This window comes from Mastacembelus armatus, chromosome 6 (genome assembly GCF_900324485.2).
Source record: "Mastacembelus armatus chromosome 6, fMasArm1.2, whole genome shotgun sequence".
NCBI lineage: Eukaryota > Metazoa > Chordata > Actinopteri > Synbranchiformes > Mastacembelidae > Mastacembelus > Mastacembelus armatus.
In genome coordinates this window covers 2,093,491-2,111,381 of record NC_046638.1, presented here as the reverse complement: position 1 = coordinate 2,111,381, position 17,891 = coordinate 2,093,491, and the positions used below count along the sequence as shown (strand labels likewise).

The following is a 17,891-nucleotide window of genomic DNA, read 5'->3' as shown; positions in this document are numbered from 1 at the left end:
GAAGTGTGGTACCTTAAACCCTCACATGTCCAAACCTGCCAACATCCATCACTCAACAGGAACATACAGTCTGGTCACAGCCCAGTATCGTGGCCAGTAACAGTATTGGGGGATTTAATCAGTGTGAATTGATTGACAGCTGCAATCTCCAGCATAGTGAGTGAGAAGCAGGAAGGCGAGTTCACCAAAGGCTTTTTGTTTCACTATCCACTTTTGTTTCACCTCCTTTGACGAGACAAGAGACTCTGGTATGAATGTGTCTCATCCTCTGAGAGGTCACCGATCATACAAAATCACAAACACATTTATTTGATAATCACAGCGGCCAAATGTCCATAAATATTTTTTATCCTCTCCTAATTAACAAATCCATCAGTCGACCTCCATGTGCACAAGTTTAACGCATTTGGTTTGTTGTTTGCTGCTTACAGCAAAAAAACAAAAAAAACAAATCAACATCATGGCTGAGCTGAAGGTCTGGGCAGGTCTGACTAAGTCAAGTCTGTTTTGGATCAGGTTGTGTTTTCCTTTAAATTCTGTGTAGACCTGTGAAGACCTCCAGGCCGAGCTGCACCTGTCACAGACACAGGCAGCTCCACCATTAAACCCCGGCTGGTTTTTGGTCAGATTACAATAAAACAAACGTGACTGGACTTTGTCTTGGAGAACTGTGAGCTGCGATTGGTTCCCTCCTGCTTCAGTCAGAGTCCAGCTCAACATCAGCAGGAAACAAACAAACAGACAGACAGCACCTCAACTGTCTGTCAGATTCCTATTCCAAATCCAACAGAGCACATACTCTTATTTTACCTAATCTATATTTTGAATGGCAATGCTCTCTAGAAATGTTTGGAAACGCCACGGTGAATCTGAGTGTCATAGAGCTTAAAAAAAAAAAAAAGTACATTTTTACCTGAGGATGGTGCTAGAGGGAATTTAAAGAGTTCATTCTGTGGGGAGAAGGAATGAGATCATGACATTTGACGATAAAATGAACAGACAAATATCAAACATCGCCATCCTGAGGCTTAGTGAAGAAGATGCAACTCCTGTAAGAACATTATTATTAACACAGGAGATGGAAAAGTCAAACTCCAAATGCTGCTGCTACATGCAGATTGTACTGTTTAAGAAAATAAACCCTGTGCACACAGTGAGCAGTGGTTACAGAGCTGGTCCAAACATGAATAAGACTCTCCAGTTGAACACCGTCTGTGAGAGAAGATGCTTGAAAAGCAAAACTAGACTTTACAATCATGTGAACTGTCATGGAAATAACTGGGTTTCGTAGCTACACGTGTGAAAGTGTCTGGATTTCTCGCAGCAGGATGGACACAAACGTTTCTAGTTTGGACTTTGTGGATAATCGCTTATAAAATATGTGGCCAAAAGTATGTGGACAGACACACTATTGCAGTAGTGCCCAGGCTTTTTGGCTTATGACATCACATCAGATTGCTAACATGCTAATGTCAGGCCCTGATGCCTTTACTGTGTTAGCATGTTGCAGCTGAGGCCAGTGGGAATGTGCTTCGCAGGTATTTGGTCATAGACTAAAGCCACAGAAGTTCCAGATACACTGAACTAAAACTCTGATGATGGTGCTACATGATTAATCAAGAGGGGAACATGAACCACATGTCTTGGTGGTTCATGTTCCCCTCTGTTTTCATAGTTTGGACTAGGTCTAAACTAGATGCGACATCATACAGAGACAAATCAAGACAATTATTTTGATGACCACCTTGAGTCCACACCTTTCTCCTCTTTTTTTCCAAAATGACAATCACCACATAAATAAAGTCAGGCCCATAAAGAAAAGGTTTTCACAGTATGGTTGGAAGAACTTGACTTGCCTGCACAGACGTCTGACTGACACCCATTCAAAACTCTGGGATGTCCTGAAACAGACACCTTAACACCCAAAATCACCAGCACTAGTGCTCTCAGGAAAGTCTGAAACCAGAGGATTGAAGGCTGTTACTGCAGCAAATTACATGTTCGACTAATATCTGGATGCAATGTTCAGTTGTCCACATACTTTTGACCATATGAATAAAGACACAAACATTATTTTAAACACAGAAACATTAAGATGCATCTTTTTGTTTTTTTTTGCAAAGCTACATTTATGTCGTGAATCTTTTGTGATTTGATTCTTATGATTATCTGTGTTGCAAAACAAAACAACCTGACAAGTTTTTAAATATCACGTCACACAGAAAACTGAAGTTACAGCTACAACTTCGCCTGATTTTAAATAGAACTGCACAGTTTCTGTGGTTGGTGTTAAAGCAGTAAATCTTCCGAGGATGTTAATTGTGTCTTTTCTCTCACTCAGTTCGTTTGCATACTGAACAGAAATGAAAGACTAAAAACATTCATGTGTGTGCTGTTCAGCTCACTCAGCCACGACCAGCCTGACTGGCACAAATTAAAACATAAAATCTGTCAAAGTTCTCTCCTTTTTTTCTTCTTCTGGGAATTAAAACACGTAAAAATACTATTTCAAAGCTACAGTTGAGCTCAGGTCTTCCTGAGAAACAACAGAAAGGTGAAAGGCTGGAGACAAATCTAATGGATGTGTTTTGGAGAAACACAATGCAACAAAAACAAAGACAGAGGAAATCCAACAATGGACAGTAAATCACCTGTCAGCATTACACTGACCATGTGCAAGAGATTTACCTTCTACCTTTTAAGAAGGTGAATCAACTCCTGACCCCTAATGACCATGTGACCCTGGAATGATAGTCAAGTGTCTGGCATCCTTAAAAAACATGAAACTCCAGGATATTTTCTTCTGAGAATTTAAGAGAATTAAAACTACTGTCTTTAAAATGTGCAAAATAGGCTAAGCTGTCTGTAACAGTTTCTAATCTATTTACAAGCTGAATAAATACAACAACTCTTTTTGCAGGGCTGTAATCAAGACCACATACATAAGAGTCCAAGACAAGTCTGGGTTAACACAAACAAAAGGCAGACAAACGTCTCATAATACAAAATCACAGCCAAACTATGTAAAAACTAATAAATAATGTGGACTAATACCTTTACAAAAAAACTAATCCTGACAATCTACAGACAAAGTCCAAAACAAGTCAAAGCAGTTTGGATTTCATGTCCAAATAGGGGTCAAGTTAATGCCGAGAGTAAAGAAAGACCAAAAAAGGGTGAAATCAATCACAGGACCAAGGCAGTTCTGACACAAAGAACGTGGTGTTTACAAACACTAAGGGGATTACAGACGTTAACAGGCCACAAGTCGAGGCCTACATGAGTTTATGTCAATGTCAGGTTTGTGATCAAAATGTGGTCAAGTCAGAGTCAAGACCCCTAACATCTGACAGCAGTCTTAGGATTAGGGGTCTCAGTTTCAGGACTGGAGTTTAATATTAAACTAAATCAGGTGCCAGACACCCACTAATCATTCAACTGTTCACAAGAAAAACACCGTGAGCAGTGTGACCCAGAGCCTAAACGTGAATCTTTACTCTCTGGGTCTATAATTCGTTACTGGACCTACGTTGATTGGGGAGTTTTAATGAATTACCCCTGTCTTTGTCATTTTGGACTTCCAGACCTAGAAAGCAAAGTTCTACTACAGTGAATCCTCCCATGATAAAGGATGTGATGCCTGTTGCATGATGGTAGCGGCATCAGTGACATAGGCAGCGACTGGAAACTGAAGATGACTCCAGTGTCTGACAGGGACGAATGGGGGCACGGGTCTATATTGCACAGGGGTTGGTGAGATCCTCGAACACTGCCGGTTCTTCGATCCCTCGTGCAAACAGCTTGATCAACTGGCAGTGCACTCTGGGGAAAACACAAAGGAGAGGGTTTAAAGTGGGTCCAAATATTTGAGAGAAGTCAGAAACTCACAGAGGGCTGTGGTACCTGACATCGATGGCCGTGTGGGTCAGGATCTCGCCATCGCAGTTCCAGCTGCTGTAGGCGGGGGCACAGCCACAAGCTGGGTGGTCTCGGCAGATCTGGCTAAAGATCTGACGTTTTCCGCTCTCCTGCAGGTCCAGCTCCAGGTCCGAGTCGCTCTGGCAGTAACGTGGCGTGAAGCGGAAACGTCGCACACGGTGGACCTCCACAAAGGTCAGGTCAAACTGGTTGAGACAGAATAAGGAAAGGCGATAGACACGGTGAAGGAGCTCTGAAGGAAAACCAGATCTTGATCAATTCAGTTGTTTGTGGACTGTGAAATACCATTAGAATTTGTAAAGGGATTTTATAGCATCACCAAAAATCATTTAATAGATCACCAGGACATTAAACTGCAACTTTTTTATTATTCTGCCGTGTCAGACCTGGTCGTCTTTGCTGGTGTGTCGGAGGAGGTGTCTGAGGAAGCTGAAGCGGGAACATTTTCGGACCAAGATGAGGTCGGTGGTGCCGTCGGCCAGGTGAGCGGCAGGTGAGAGGCCTTTGGGACTGCGAGGACAAGCACAGCTCATACTGGCAGCGTTTATTGCCAGGAACTTCCCTCGGATCGTCCTCCACTCGCCGTCACTCTCTTGAGCAATAAAAAAACAAAATTGCTGTAACCTTTCTCTCCTGTTTGTTCTGATGCTAAACCTGTCACAGTGTCACGTTACGAACAGTTTGGGTTTCATAGAGCCAAGAATAGACACATTCAGTAGCATCTAAAAAAAGATACCTGAGCTTTAGAGCTTGGAAATGTGATGCGATGACCTTGAAAGCATGGCAAAGCCTACCTAATGGACCTGGAGGTGAGACGGATTTGCCCAAGGTTGTTTGGGCACTTTAACAGTGTAAAATCCAACAGAGTAAAGTAAATATTTAAACACCTGAAATTCGATGATAAACAGACAAACTCCATCTGCTAATGATGACGGGATATGACCGAAAGCTCCACAACAGATACTAAATTAGGTAAGATCGTCTCAGACTCTTTGAGTCTGTAGTGTACCCCAGGGCTCTAATCATGCACCACTTTTATTTCCAAATACAATATATGTAATACAACATTAAAACTGCTATAGAAATGTTGGAACATGTATTTGTTTTACACACCCCCCCGGTTCCAGTCATTTTCTTATAAAGTTGTCTTTTAGTGGCTCTGGATAAGGACTCACCGCTGTCCGATGCTTCATCCATCTCATACTGCTCCCCTCTCTCGGAAAGTAGCTGCCCATTGTGGTGACAAATCACACAGCTGGAAATTTACAGACATAGAGATGTTGTTTCCAGAAAGGCAAGAACAACTGTCAGATCCAGTAGCCAAATGGTTTAGCTGCTAAACTGAACTGTGAGCTAATCCGCACCAAAGTGTTTACCTGCTAAGATGAAACATCAGGTAAGGCAGACAGTTGTAGCTCTTCTAAACCAACCTGTTATAGCTGTTTTAAGCCACTAAACTGAAATATGAGCAAACTAACTAACCTGACCAGAACACATCCATAATGTTACCTAATTGGGAACAGTCAGTTTTGGGTACTAAACTAAATTAGCTGACTTGAACCAGACTAGGGTTATGAGCTAGTAAAGTACAAATCAACCATGTAGCTCTGTAAACACCTGTCAGATCTGCGATAGCGTCTCTCTTACCCAGATAGACACCTGGTGGCATCTCGCGGCGTTCCTATGATGCCTCTGGCCGGCAGGTACGACACGGTTCCCTCATAGTAATGATGAGTCAGGAACATCTTCACACCTGCAGGATGCAGAACATCAACAATGGGACGGCTGAGAATTACTGTCATCCTCATCAGTTTACACAAGAAAGCCCCCTCACCCTTTCATACGTTTATTAATATGTCTTGCATTGTGTATGGACATGTACACTCATGACTTTTCACTTCAAGGATAATGAGTTTGGGAAGTGCACAACTCATGTTGACCAAACTGTTTTATTTGTCAAGCATTATGGGGCTGTACACGGAACCAAAACTACCTACATCAACCAAAAAAACCATCAGCAGATTTAGATTTTAAGTTGACAGGGTGTAATTTATTGTTAGACCACCAATCACAGGTAAGGTAATTACGGCCTTAGGTCTGTGTAAAAAACAAAAAACACAAAACAAAAAATTCTTATGATCTTTTTAATGGGAACAATTTGCCAAAATATGGACAAATATTGGCCAAAAAACCAAAACAGGCTCAAGTCATAACCCTTAGCTAATCGACTCCACATGCCCTCTATACAGTTGGTTCCTCTATACCAGGACTGTAACATATATTATAGACATGCTGACGTGTTGTTCTACCTGAGAAGTCGTATCTGGCCGGTCCCATCCATCTCTTCCTCTCACTGTCTGTTAGCACGTCGCCGTAGAAACCGTATCCCAGTAGGGAGACAGAGTATCGCAGGAACGTGTTGTTGTGGTGAACCGAGCACACGTCCATCGGCTGAGAATCTCCTGAACCCAGAACTTAATCATGTTAGATTTTATTCACAAATGTGTCTTCTGTGTGTCTGACATGTTAAATGACCCGTGTGGTGCAGAAACGATTCAGTTAAAGTCCATATGCAGTGAGACCATGTGACTGACCCACTATGATGTGCAGTGCAGAGGTCACGGGGTCGTTGGTGCCCACGGTGGCGAAGCAGATACAGTCTGTTGAACCTGAAACAAATGAACAGGTCGTCCGTCACAGGAAACACAAGCTCAGTGTTAGAAAGCTCAGTCAGAGTTTGTGTCTCTTTGCTCCTGGTTTTACTTTGTGTTTAAAAGTGTAGAAAGCATCACACACAAACACCTGCACCAATCACAGCAGCCATTAATAAACAGGTGAGCTGCTGCACAGAGAATTAATGTCTCCCTGATGACTGGGTGTATTTATAGAGCACTTAAGCAGAACAACAAGAAACACAAAGGAAACAGAACAAAGTGAGAAACGAGGACAGTCACCACCTGCATTTATACCCTGGTAAAGGAGAATCTTGCTCTCTGATTGGCTGTCAGCTGTCTGTTAAAATCACATCACTACAACCTTTGGTCTAAATCAGAGCTGGATGTTCAATGTTCAGTGTCTATTCCTCAGTGAATACACTCGGCACGCTGTTCAATAGGGATGTATTTATATATATATATATATCATGTAGAGACGAGCTGAGAAAAACAGCTCGAAGTGTGGATGTGGTTTAGTTTCTCATTTACGTCTGTAGACCTGTTTACAACAGCATGCAGACTGTTAAACAATAATTAAAAGGCACAAAAAATTCACTTTAGGATCTGCCTCAAAGAGCTCTGCACCCCCCTGCACCCCCCTGCACCCCCCTGCACCCCCCTGCGACAGCTACAAGCACTATACAGACTGTTACAGCGAAGGATGAAGGCAGCATTTCCTGATTTGAATCAAATTAACCACAAACAACAACATTATTACTGGTTTCCTGTCAGAGTTGGCTCAGAGTCTCTGACCTGCAGGAATAATCCCGATGCGGAGCGAGCAGGGAACCAGAGTTTCATCTGCACAGTTCAGATCTACACCACTGTCGAGCTGTGTCCTCCAGATCAGCCCGTGGATGATCTCGCTGAACATGCCGTCACCACCGACACACACCACGCTGGGCCGGGGTCAAAGGTCAAAGTGAAATGTCAGGATGAGCTTACAGAATCTAAACAAAATTTATTACCAGAATAAAACAGAATTCTCCCTGTTACATTCAGATATGTAGACATGAGGAAAGTCTCCTTAAAAACAAACAGTCCATGCTCATCTATGGCTCTGTAACTAGAGGAAAACTTACCCATCAAACTTCTTCAGCTCCACGTCCGTCCGCAGGTGATCCCTCGCATGGTTGGCATATTCCGTCACTGTGAAAACAAATGGACACACGCTTTGCGTTTTACATGGTTAACCTCTGAGACAGGAAGTTGGAAAAACAGGAGGTGAGCGGTGCAGGACGTACCGATGACGTCCGTGGAGATCCCGGCCTGGGCGAACAGCGGTGCCACCTTCTGCTCATAGATGCGTTTTCCCTGTCGCTTCCCACCATATGGGTTGATGTAGACCAGCAGGTTTTTGGGTCTGCTGGCTGTAAACAACAACATCATTACTGACAGTTTCCTGAAATAATCTGTGTGTGTCACTCAGAGTGTGTTGGCGTAAAGTCGTACTGATTGCGGCGAGCTGATCTCTGATGCTGCTGACCCAGCGTTGACACAGCGCCCCCTCTGGACACGTGAAGGTGATCTCAGCACACCGCCAGCGGTGCTGCCGACACCTCTCCACATACAGCACTGAAACACACACACACACACACGCACACACACACACACACACATCAAAGCAAGGTGTGTGTTTCCAGGTTTTGTTTATTGTGCTTACAGCTGTGTTTGCTTAGTTTCTAGATGTTTTTTCGAGTATATTTCCATGTGTGTCCAGGTATTTCAAAAATTACATGTCTATATGTATTTACTGTGTTTGCAGATGTTTTTGTCTCAACTGTATGAACATGTGTGTGTCCAGATATTTCGAATGTGTTTTCTGATGCATTTCCAGGTGTGTTTCAGATTTATTTATTGTGCTTACAGGTGTGTTTCTAAGTGTTTGCAGATGTGCTAAAAATATCATCTGTGTTAACTCTATTTGAGTGTGTTTAAGGTGCTTCCAGTTTTATTTGACGTGTTTTCAGGTGTGTTAACTTAATTTCCATTTATCCTGATTGAGTTTCCAGGTGTGTTTACCTGTGAAGGCCTGCCTACAGTCCTTCTCTTCTCTGTCTGTGATTTTTTTCCAGCTGCCATCGTCTCGTTGTCCGCTGCTGTTCTCCTCTTCCTCTCTGACAGAGATGATCTCTGAGACTGACACACTTTGACACACACCTGAAACACACACAGAGAGACACACAGTCTGTTAGCTTTCAAATCTAGCAGCAGCCTTTTGTACATCAGATGTCGGAGCCTTTCCACAGCAAGTGAACGCACCCTCAGACAGCCAGTTATTTTTCAGTTCAGGTCTGAATTCACTGTGACCAAAACAGAACCACATATTCACTAGGACTCAGTAAGTCTCACATGTAACTTAAAGAAATGAAGTGAAACCAGCAGCTGACAGGTCAAATAAGAAATGAATCTAGAACAACAAAAACTATCTGAAATATATTTGACCTGCAAGTTGCTGCAAGTATAAAGTAACTCGGGCAAGTACACATTTCATAAAACTGCAAAACACTTATCGACTGAGTGTAGGATTAAATGATGAACAGAGGGATCAGGTTTTGGAAGGGTCAGCAATATTAAATTCAGTAGCTTCCAGTTTGTACAATTGAGCACATAAGTGATGATTGTGGATATTTTGAAGATGAAATGTGTTTAGAGGAGCCACAACATAAACCTTTTGGCTTTTTGGCTCTTCCGTCTTCTTCTGTGCAAATAAAACCCTACAAATGCATTTAAGGAAACTGAAGTTAGAAATCGACTATTTTAAGGCTTCTTCTGTCAGACTCTTGACACTCATTATTTCCTTCATCAGACAAATGATTCTTTTGAAGAACAAACCAGATTTTCCTGAAAACAGAAGCACATGAATCCACAAACTACAGCAGGTCTGCAGAGCTACTAAAAGGCGAACTACACACCAAACACTGAACCAGGAGCAGAGAGGAGGACAGCATGTTTCTGCTGGATTTGAAAAAAATAAAATAAATAGACTAAAAACACAAGTTTTATTCCAAAATGTGATTTCTGATGGGTACTGAAGGAAACTAAAATGAATAGTAGTGGTGTGACAGAAGTCTAGTTTTGTTTTTATAGTTTTTTTTTTTTAAGATACGCTTTTTAGATTGTTGATGAAATGCAGAGTAAACTTTCAGCATTTGGAACAAAACTGCTGTTTGATTCTGGAGCACACAAAGAGTTCATGTCCAGCCATCAAACACAGAAACATGTTCTACCAACAGAACCATACAGTCACTAAACCTGCAGTCAGCAGGTAGAGGGGGCACGCTGCATTGTGGGAAAACATCTCCTACCTGAGTCTGGTCGACGAGGGAATGAAGGAACACAAAACCCTGCAGGAGAACCACACAATTACCAAATGCTCCACAGAGCTAGAAAAGACAGGAAACCCCTCAACCAAAGGTAATTCAGTGTTATCCAATCAAACTGTGGTACTGACAACACCACAGATACTGATTTGTCCAAACAACAGTCCAAAGAGCTCCAGTGAGTCATAATAACTAAGCAAAGCTGAGGCTGATGGGAATATTATCAGTTTAATAGTAAACTAAAGTAATGAACATACCACATTTTTAACCCAGTGATGATTCTAGACTAAAGTCACTTGTTAGGGAGGATTCGGAGGGAAGCAAACCTTACATTAGAGACCAAACTAACAAACTGTTTATACATTGATGCATCAATGTTAACAGCCTAACAATGAATACACTATAACAGAACAGAGTGCCATGATTTGGCAAATGTATTTAGTAGCAAACACATTTGTACTTTTATGTAAGTGAGATTTTGAATGCAGGACTTTTGCTCAGAGTATTTTAACCATGATGTATTGCTACTTGGTCTACTGTGTACTTTCAAAGTTGTAAATAATAAACAATAAAAGCAGCTGCAGCAGACCATAATTTTAACAAAAGAAGAAGTAATTATTATAGTTGTATTTTTGAATCTGTACAGTAATAAATTCTTTTCATATGTGATATGCAGCCTGTTGGCAACATGCAGATGCAGATACTGAGATAGTTCCTGAAATGCAGCAAACTGTTGCTAGAAACATTAGCATTAAAAAAAAAAAAATCTGTATACAATTCAAAGATGGACAACGTGTCATCAATTCTGCCACTGTGCAAAAGGGAGGTAAAAATATCATCAATCCTGTTTTGATTTTTTAAGCTCGACTCAGACCTATACAGCAACCAGCCACCAGGGGGCGATCAACATGTGGTGGCTTTGCATTAAAAGCACCATCACTTTGTTGTACATGGGCTGTGGCGCTGCAGCAAATGTAGTATTGTTTCATACAGAAACCCCAGGAGTTTTGACGGGGTAAATACTGTGCTGACCATTGTGAAAGAGTGAAAACCCCTTGATTTACCACTGTATCATGAACGCACCTTCAGACACCTACATCAGACACCTGCTGCTGTTTGTTTGGCATTTACACACCCAGCAGGCTTTGCTGTTGCCATCAAAACAGAAACGCAAAACTACATGAACTGCGAGCAGCTGAAACACAGAATCAGAGGTGACAGAGCAGCTTTAACGTGTTGACACCAAACAAGAGTTCAACAGTTATTTTAGGCATCATGACTGAAAATGAACTGTGTCAATAATGCGCTCATGTCGGATGAGATACAGGATGTTACTGAAGGCAAGATGCTTCTTTTGAACAGCTGTGCAGCTGGTTAAGCAGCTAAATCGACTTATTCACATTCATCCATTGTTTTTTCGTGAGAAAAATTCAATCTATTTTGCCATAGTTCTCTTTTATTGGAATCATAGTCATTTAGCCCATTTGAAAGCTCATCAGTGACCATTTTTTCAGTTTTTGCTGCAGATACATAAACTCATCATCTGATTCTGGATCAGTTTAGGATGAAGTCACCCTACAGCCTGCAGTCAGTCGGCAGGTCACAGTAAACTGCAGCAGCCTGAAACTTACCTGCTCTGCTGATCTGAATATTTAAATCCCCAGTTTGCTTTTCCTGACACAGCCACAGAACAGACTCATCACCAGACCTGCGACTGTGAACTAAATATTTAAAAGGACATGAATGCCCTCAGGTTTCCTTTTTTGTTGAAAATGCAGTCAAGTACAACTTGTATACATCTGAGTATAACATTTAATTTTGCAAACCATAGTCAACTGAACTTGGCACACCCCATTTTCCCTTAACTCCTCTACATAATGAAGGTTCTTGTTGAAATCTATAAAACCAAAACATAAATCCCAGAACACTTTGGCACTACAGCGTCTATAATTTGGGTGCTTTGGGAAATGTAAACAGGAAGAATAAAGCTCCTGAGACGTTAGCTGACCAGCTATGTTAGCCTATATTTGTTTATATGTTGACTAATTAGACCCATTAAATGTGTGCTGGATTATCTGTCCTTGTTTATGGTGAACCCATGAGCTATTGGTGTATTACTGCGATACTGAGGAAAACTTTTCTTTTCTTTTTTATGGTTTCTAGGCAGATTTGTAGACATTTAATTGCAATGGACACTGATATAAAGGTACTGGCAGGAAATGTAAATAAACCTGAATGTAAAAATATGTGTGTGTTATGATTTGACTAAGAAATAACCACAAGTAAAAAGGTTCTACCTTTACATTTACAAACTAAGAACAGCCACCACACACATTAAACATCATACAGGACATAACCAGTCTGTGTTTTTACTGGTTCCCACTGCATGGATATTAATTTTCAGTAATGCAGACCAGCTGCACTGGCACTGACAAGTTCTGACCCATCAGTCTCTAGTACCTGTAGGTACCACAAATTAGTTAGTTCAAGTTTAGTGCTAAAGCTGAACTGGTCCAAAGTGGTAAAGTGTCAAAGGGAAAAGCAGAGAGTGAATGGAAATGTCAGAGATGCAGTGATGGCTTCCCTCCATCTTTCCTGCAGCAGTGGAAGGAAATGAAGCCTTGGAAATGGATGCAAACAGTTTCCCTCTTCCAACAAACTGTGTGTGTATAAAGACTGGGGTCCATTATTTGGACCATCCAGCCCACAACTGCAGATTTTCATGTACAGGTAGTCATGTGATCCATAGATCTTAAGTCTCTATATACACCATCAACGTTCTGTTAGAGGAAGAGTGAGAACCCAACAGAAAGGAGATCCCATATCTGGGTTTGTACAGAACGCCCACAGCAGTAAATCAATAATCCCCACTGAGAGGAAAATTTCATTTTGTTCACTTCTTCAGGGGTCAGAGCCTCTGTTTACAGGTGCTGTTAATATTTAATGTAATATAATATAATATATTATAAGACCAGAAACTGTCAAACTATCCAACAAACATGACCTCACTACAAAGACACACAAATCCACCACAAAGAGACAGGAAAACAATGACAAAAAAGAGCCAATATATCACAAAGAGACAAAATGACTGCAAAGGGACAACACAACCAAAAAGAGACAGGTAACTACCACAGAGACACAAAACCACCACAAACAGATGCAAAACAAACAAAAAGTGCCGAAACATCACAGGGAGTCAGAAGAACTGCAAGGAGACACGCAAACACTGAAGAGACACGACAACAACAACAACAACAACAACAACAACAACTGCAATGAGACAAATGCAAAGACACAAAACAAATGTGAAGAGACACAAAACCACTTTGCAGAAACACACAACTGAAAGGAGACAAAACAAATGTTAAGAGACACAACCACAGTGTTGTTCTGAATTGATTACAACACGCTAAAGAGACATAAAGGCACCACAGGGACAGAAAACTAATAGAAAAGAGGCAAAAACATCACAAAGAGACAAAATGACTGAGGAAACACAATAACCACAAAGAGACACTTGACAACCACAAAGAGAAGCACACAGACAAAGAATTACCGCAATGAGACAACAAAAGACAAAACCACTACGACACACACACTACAAAAGACAAAGAGACACTACAAAAAGACAAAGACACGTGCTACAGAGAGACACTACAAAGAGACAGCACTAAGAGACATAAAACCACCACAAACGTTTTTTGTATTTGGGTTAAATCGACACCTGTGAGTCCACGGGCCTCCTAGCAGCTGTCTCCCAACAGCCAACAGGTATTACTTCCTGTTTATGGCAGGCAGAGAAACAAAAGAGCGCTGTGAATGAAATGTGAGGCTTGTAATACCTTCTAATTAGGCCCTTTGGAAAAGGGGAACCGAACTCGATCCTTCTCGGCTTGTGACTATGAGTCTGGCCGCATTGTTCCTCCCCTGCCTGCAGCCTGACCTCCACATATTGTGTGTCACGCTGGATGTTGTGTTATGTAACCGGATATATCTGGTCTTACTGGTTATTACAGTCTGGACCGAATCGTGTTCTGTTTTGTACAACAATTGTTTGACACCTACGGGTCCAGAAACCGTGTGTTAGTCCAACACGGCCCCCCCCGTGTCCTTTCTGTCCTTTGTGTATCACTCAGTAAGGCCGGCACACACACAAAACTTACAGAGACAGACATAGGTTTTCTGGGTCTTACTGGGTCTGAATGGGTGGTACACCGGGCTGGAGACTCGTCTCTTCCAGGTGAGCAGGGACCGGCTCAGGCTCACATCGTACGCGGAGTTTCTGACGCGGAGCTCGGACAGCAGCACCAGCCTGCCCGGCCTCTCCATCTGCGTCTGTCCGTCCTGCTCCGTCCTTCAGCCGGCTGAGGAGGCGGCAGCAGCCCGGGCACGGTTACCTCTGTCCGGACATGTTCTCTGAGAGTTTACGGAGAGACTCCAAAACCCCGAAAATAAAACCGAGTAAAGCTGCAGGGGTCTCGGTAAAAGGTGCCCGGGTAGCGGTTCTCAGGTCGGATATTTTTCTGACAGATAGCGGTTTGTTACCGGATGTAGGAGGGGCTTAGTGGTGCGTTCAAGTCCTGCCAAATAAAATCTGTCCACTCTTCATTTCGTAATTTCAGTTATGGTGTTAACTTTTTAGCAAGATACACGTTTTAAAACTGACAATGGTGGAAAGTACTACAGTATATTTACTCAAATTACTTTAAATACTTTAAACGATATCAAAACAAAGCTCAATTGTTTCACTTTAAAAGGGAGACAAAGACATAAATAAAAAAAAAAGACTAAAATGTGTGTGTAGCAGGACTTTCCTTTTTTCTTTATTCCAACCTTCATTAAAAACAGGACAATCCTGACATTAAAATGAAATCAAGGTGCTGATAAAGTGCAGGCAGCTTCAACGCAGGAAATTCTAGCGATTCACTTAGTCCCTGAAAGCATCAGAATAGTCGTGCGTCCTCATTACGTCACGTCGCCGTCTGGTTGAAAGACGTGATGACGTAGGGAGGAACCTAAAAACATTCGGAAATGTTCTGCTGAATGAAAAGTGTAAAAAGTACGTTAATCCCTGTGTTTAAAATGGTCCTCGGTTTTTATTTTAATATATATATATATATATATATATATAAAATCATTAATATATCATTATTATTGATGAGGGTCACATCTGATGACTATTTTATTCAGGTATATCAGGTATATCATAAACATTAATTTCATTTCTCCTGACAATGGAGTTCTTTTTTAAGACATTTTCCAGGATATTTCTCCTGACTAGTTCCAGGTTTTCCAGGTGTTTCTTTCTCCAGGTTCATTACAAATCAGGTAATATTCCTGAGAGGCAGCAGGGGGAGCTGCTGCTGCACACACTGCTCAGTGAGAGTTGAATTATTTTTCTTTAACATGAAGAGTTTAATGTGGGCCAATCAAAAGACAGGTTCTTGTCAGTCTGGGCTCAACTGATTTATCATTCAGTTGAATTTGACCTGCACAGCTCAATTATAAACCTGCACACCGGCTGAATGTCTTTGTATTCTGGTAGGCTCATCTTAGTTTTCACCTGTAGCCCATTTAATTAAATCCAACTTTTTATGTCCTCACTGGCCCCTGAGGCAGAAGAAACACTGAAGGAAGGTCTATATGATGCCCCAAAATCGGGGTTTCAGCATAAAAGCAGCTGAATATTTTTCATTTTGAACTTGTCATTGATGATTATCAGAAGAAGAGAATTAAAAATGTTTTGTTTGCTTGAATAAGATTAATTCAGCATCCAAATCTCAGGATACTGTCTGTATATCTGTATGGTTAGGAGTTGTATTTTTTTGCCCTGAGAAATAAATTCCTCTTGTCTGTCTGTGGTCTGTCTTGTCCTGATTAAACTGAGTGAGATATTGAAACCTCCAGTGCACAGACACTATATTTTACTGTAGTCAGAGACATGAAGATTAGGTTAACTGCAGACTTTAAATTCACGCTAGGTGTGAGTGCTTATCTGTCTCTATGTGGGGGTCTTTATATTCATTGTCTATACATATGTGCATTTAGGGGGATCTACATCTGCCTATTCATGCCATTCAGCCAACGTCTGGAATCTGAAAAATACGAAAAATTCTTCTGGTCTCTGAAAAATATGAAAACTTCATCTGGTCCCTGAAAAATACATCTGGTCCATTCAAAAATATGACTGGTCTCTGAAAAATACGACTGGTATCTGAAAAATACTACTGGTCTCTAAAAAATAGGGGGAAGAAAAATGGGGGGAGACCCGGCCACCAGGCTCTCGCCTGCAAGCCCCAAACCCAGGCCTGGCTCCAGGGTGGGGCCCTGGCTCCGCCATGCCGGGCGACGTCATGGTCCCCGGTCTCATTTGGTCCATAAGAGGTTTTTGAACCACTCTTAGTCTGACCCGTCCCTTAGGACCTGTTTGCCTTGGGAGACCCTCCAAGGGGCATGTACCCCCTGACAACAAAGTTCAGAGGATCATCCGGGCACTCAAACCCCTCCACCACGATAAGGTGGCGGTTCAAGTAGGGGCCTATTCATATTCATTTCTGAAATATGGCCCTTTTTTAGAGCAGAGCTGTGCTCAGACATCCAGCCATATACATGTCTCTGCTCACCCCACTCATGGGCAGCGTATGCACCAATTCTCCTATTTAGCTTTCTCACCACTGCTCATTGCACACTCTGTTAGGAGTTGAACTCTCTACATTAAAAACGAGGGAGATTACTGCTTTCCCCATCATGGAGCAGGAAAAGCCATGAAACATTCACATAACATAAACACAATCCGTTTATTCCAACTTAGAGAAATCTTGTCATTTTGGATCCTGCAACAATAATTTCGTTTCCTGTTCAACATATTTCAGAAATGATTTCACACTAAGCGTCTAATGTAGGTGACGCTGGACTTAGCCTCTGTCGGCTGAATGATTTCTTTAACTTTCTTCTAAAAGGCCCTGCAGCCGCTTTATCTCCGTCCTCTGTTTGAAGAACAAAACATGACCCAGATAAGTGTCTTGAGTCGAGTCTTGAATACTGAAAACTTTCTGTGAGTACTTTCCAGTATGAACTCAGAACCAAAATATATGGAATTGATTTGTGCCCACAGAGCTGCATTTTCTCCAAACTTCCTAATGTCATTTTTCAAACATTAGTAGAAGAAAACAAATATGACATCAATTTTTATCATAAGCGGAGCGTTTTTAATGTCTGGAGAGAGGGCTTTAAGAAATCACAACTGCTCCAGTTTCTCCCTGTTCTCAACTTTATGGAAGGTCCATGCAGTGATGCTGCAGATATGAATTAGTGTTGATGAATTGATTCTTCTTGCTAAATGGGACAACACCACATTCTGTCAGAATAATGAAAACACATTAGGCACAAAAAAACAAGGAATTGTAGGTAACCCTCAGAGGAATAAAGCATTTGCTGGAGAGAAAACATCTTTGAATGGCCGTGGAAAAAAATAATGTGAGTAGCTTGTAAAAAGCTTAAGGTTGAGCTGGCTTTGATTAAAGAGTGTTTTTTAGTGCACTGTATAGTAGCCATTAGTTTTCTGAATCATGTTGCTGGTTTATTTATCAATCTAATGATTAAGTAATGTATAAACACAGAATAAAATCATTACTGACACAGACATAAGTTCATCCTCAAGTGAAAGATTTTCTTTTGAAGACTTTGTTGTTGGGTCTGACCCTGTGACCTCTCAGCCACCAGTCGTCCTCTGCTCCCCTGAGAGACGGCAAGCAGAGACGGATGAGTCCGACAGGAAGCTCCTCTCCGGCCCGTGATGGATACCGCTGCCTCCGACGCTCAGGCCGCGGTGAGGGAATGAGGCAGCATGATGGCGAGGAGGAAGAGAGTGTAGGTCAGGGTTTTATATAGAAAACCGTCCTCCCTATGATGC

The 17,891-nt window shown here is 41.7% G+C and overlaps 1 protein-coding gene across 1 annotated transcript; it reads right to left on the bottom strand.

The window, feature by feature from the left end:
* Window positions 1-1,946: 1,946 nt before the first annotated feature.
* Window positions 1,947-14,522, bottom strand: LOC113133577 (ceramide kinase-like). Its single transcript, XM_026312486.1, has 13 exons — window positions 14,173-14,522; window positions 8,676-8,813; window positions 8,106-8,228; window positions 7,898-8,023; window positions 7,736-7,802; window positions 7,407-7,552; window positions 6,534-6,608; window positions 6,249-6,401; window positions 5,587-5,692; window positions 5,115-5,194; window positions 4,326-4,531; window positions 3,904-4,124; window positions 1,947-3,822 (listed from the first exon to the last, which is right to left on the bottom strand). The coding sequence occupies exons 1-13, from the start codon at window positions 14,306-14,308 to the stop codon at window positions 3,735-3,737; spliced, it is 1,665 nt and encodes a 554-aa protein (XP_026168271.1). The 5' UTR covers window positions 14,309-14,522; the 3' UTR covers window positions 1,947-3,734.
* Window positions 14,523-17,891: the final 3,369 nt, after the last annotated feature.

What these genes read in the sequence shown, in the direction of transcription:
- LOC113133577 (XM_026312486.1), bottom strand. Translation starts at nt 14,308, where the DNA reads ATGGAGAGGCCGGGCAGGCTGGTGCTGCTGTCCGAGCTCCGCGTCAGA. An exon ending in GCCACCAGGTGTCTATCTGG is followed by an intron (nt 5,195 to 5,586) that starts GTAAGAGAGACG and finishes GTAAATTTCCAG; the next exon opens with CTGTGTGATTTGTCACCACA. An exon ending in CACACGGCCATCGATGTCAG is followed by an intron (nt 3,823 to 3,903) that starts GTACCACAGCCC and finishes TGTTTTCCCCAG; the next exon opens with AGTGCACTGCCAGTTGATCA.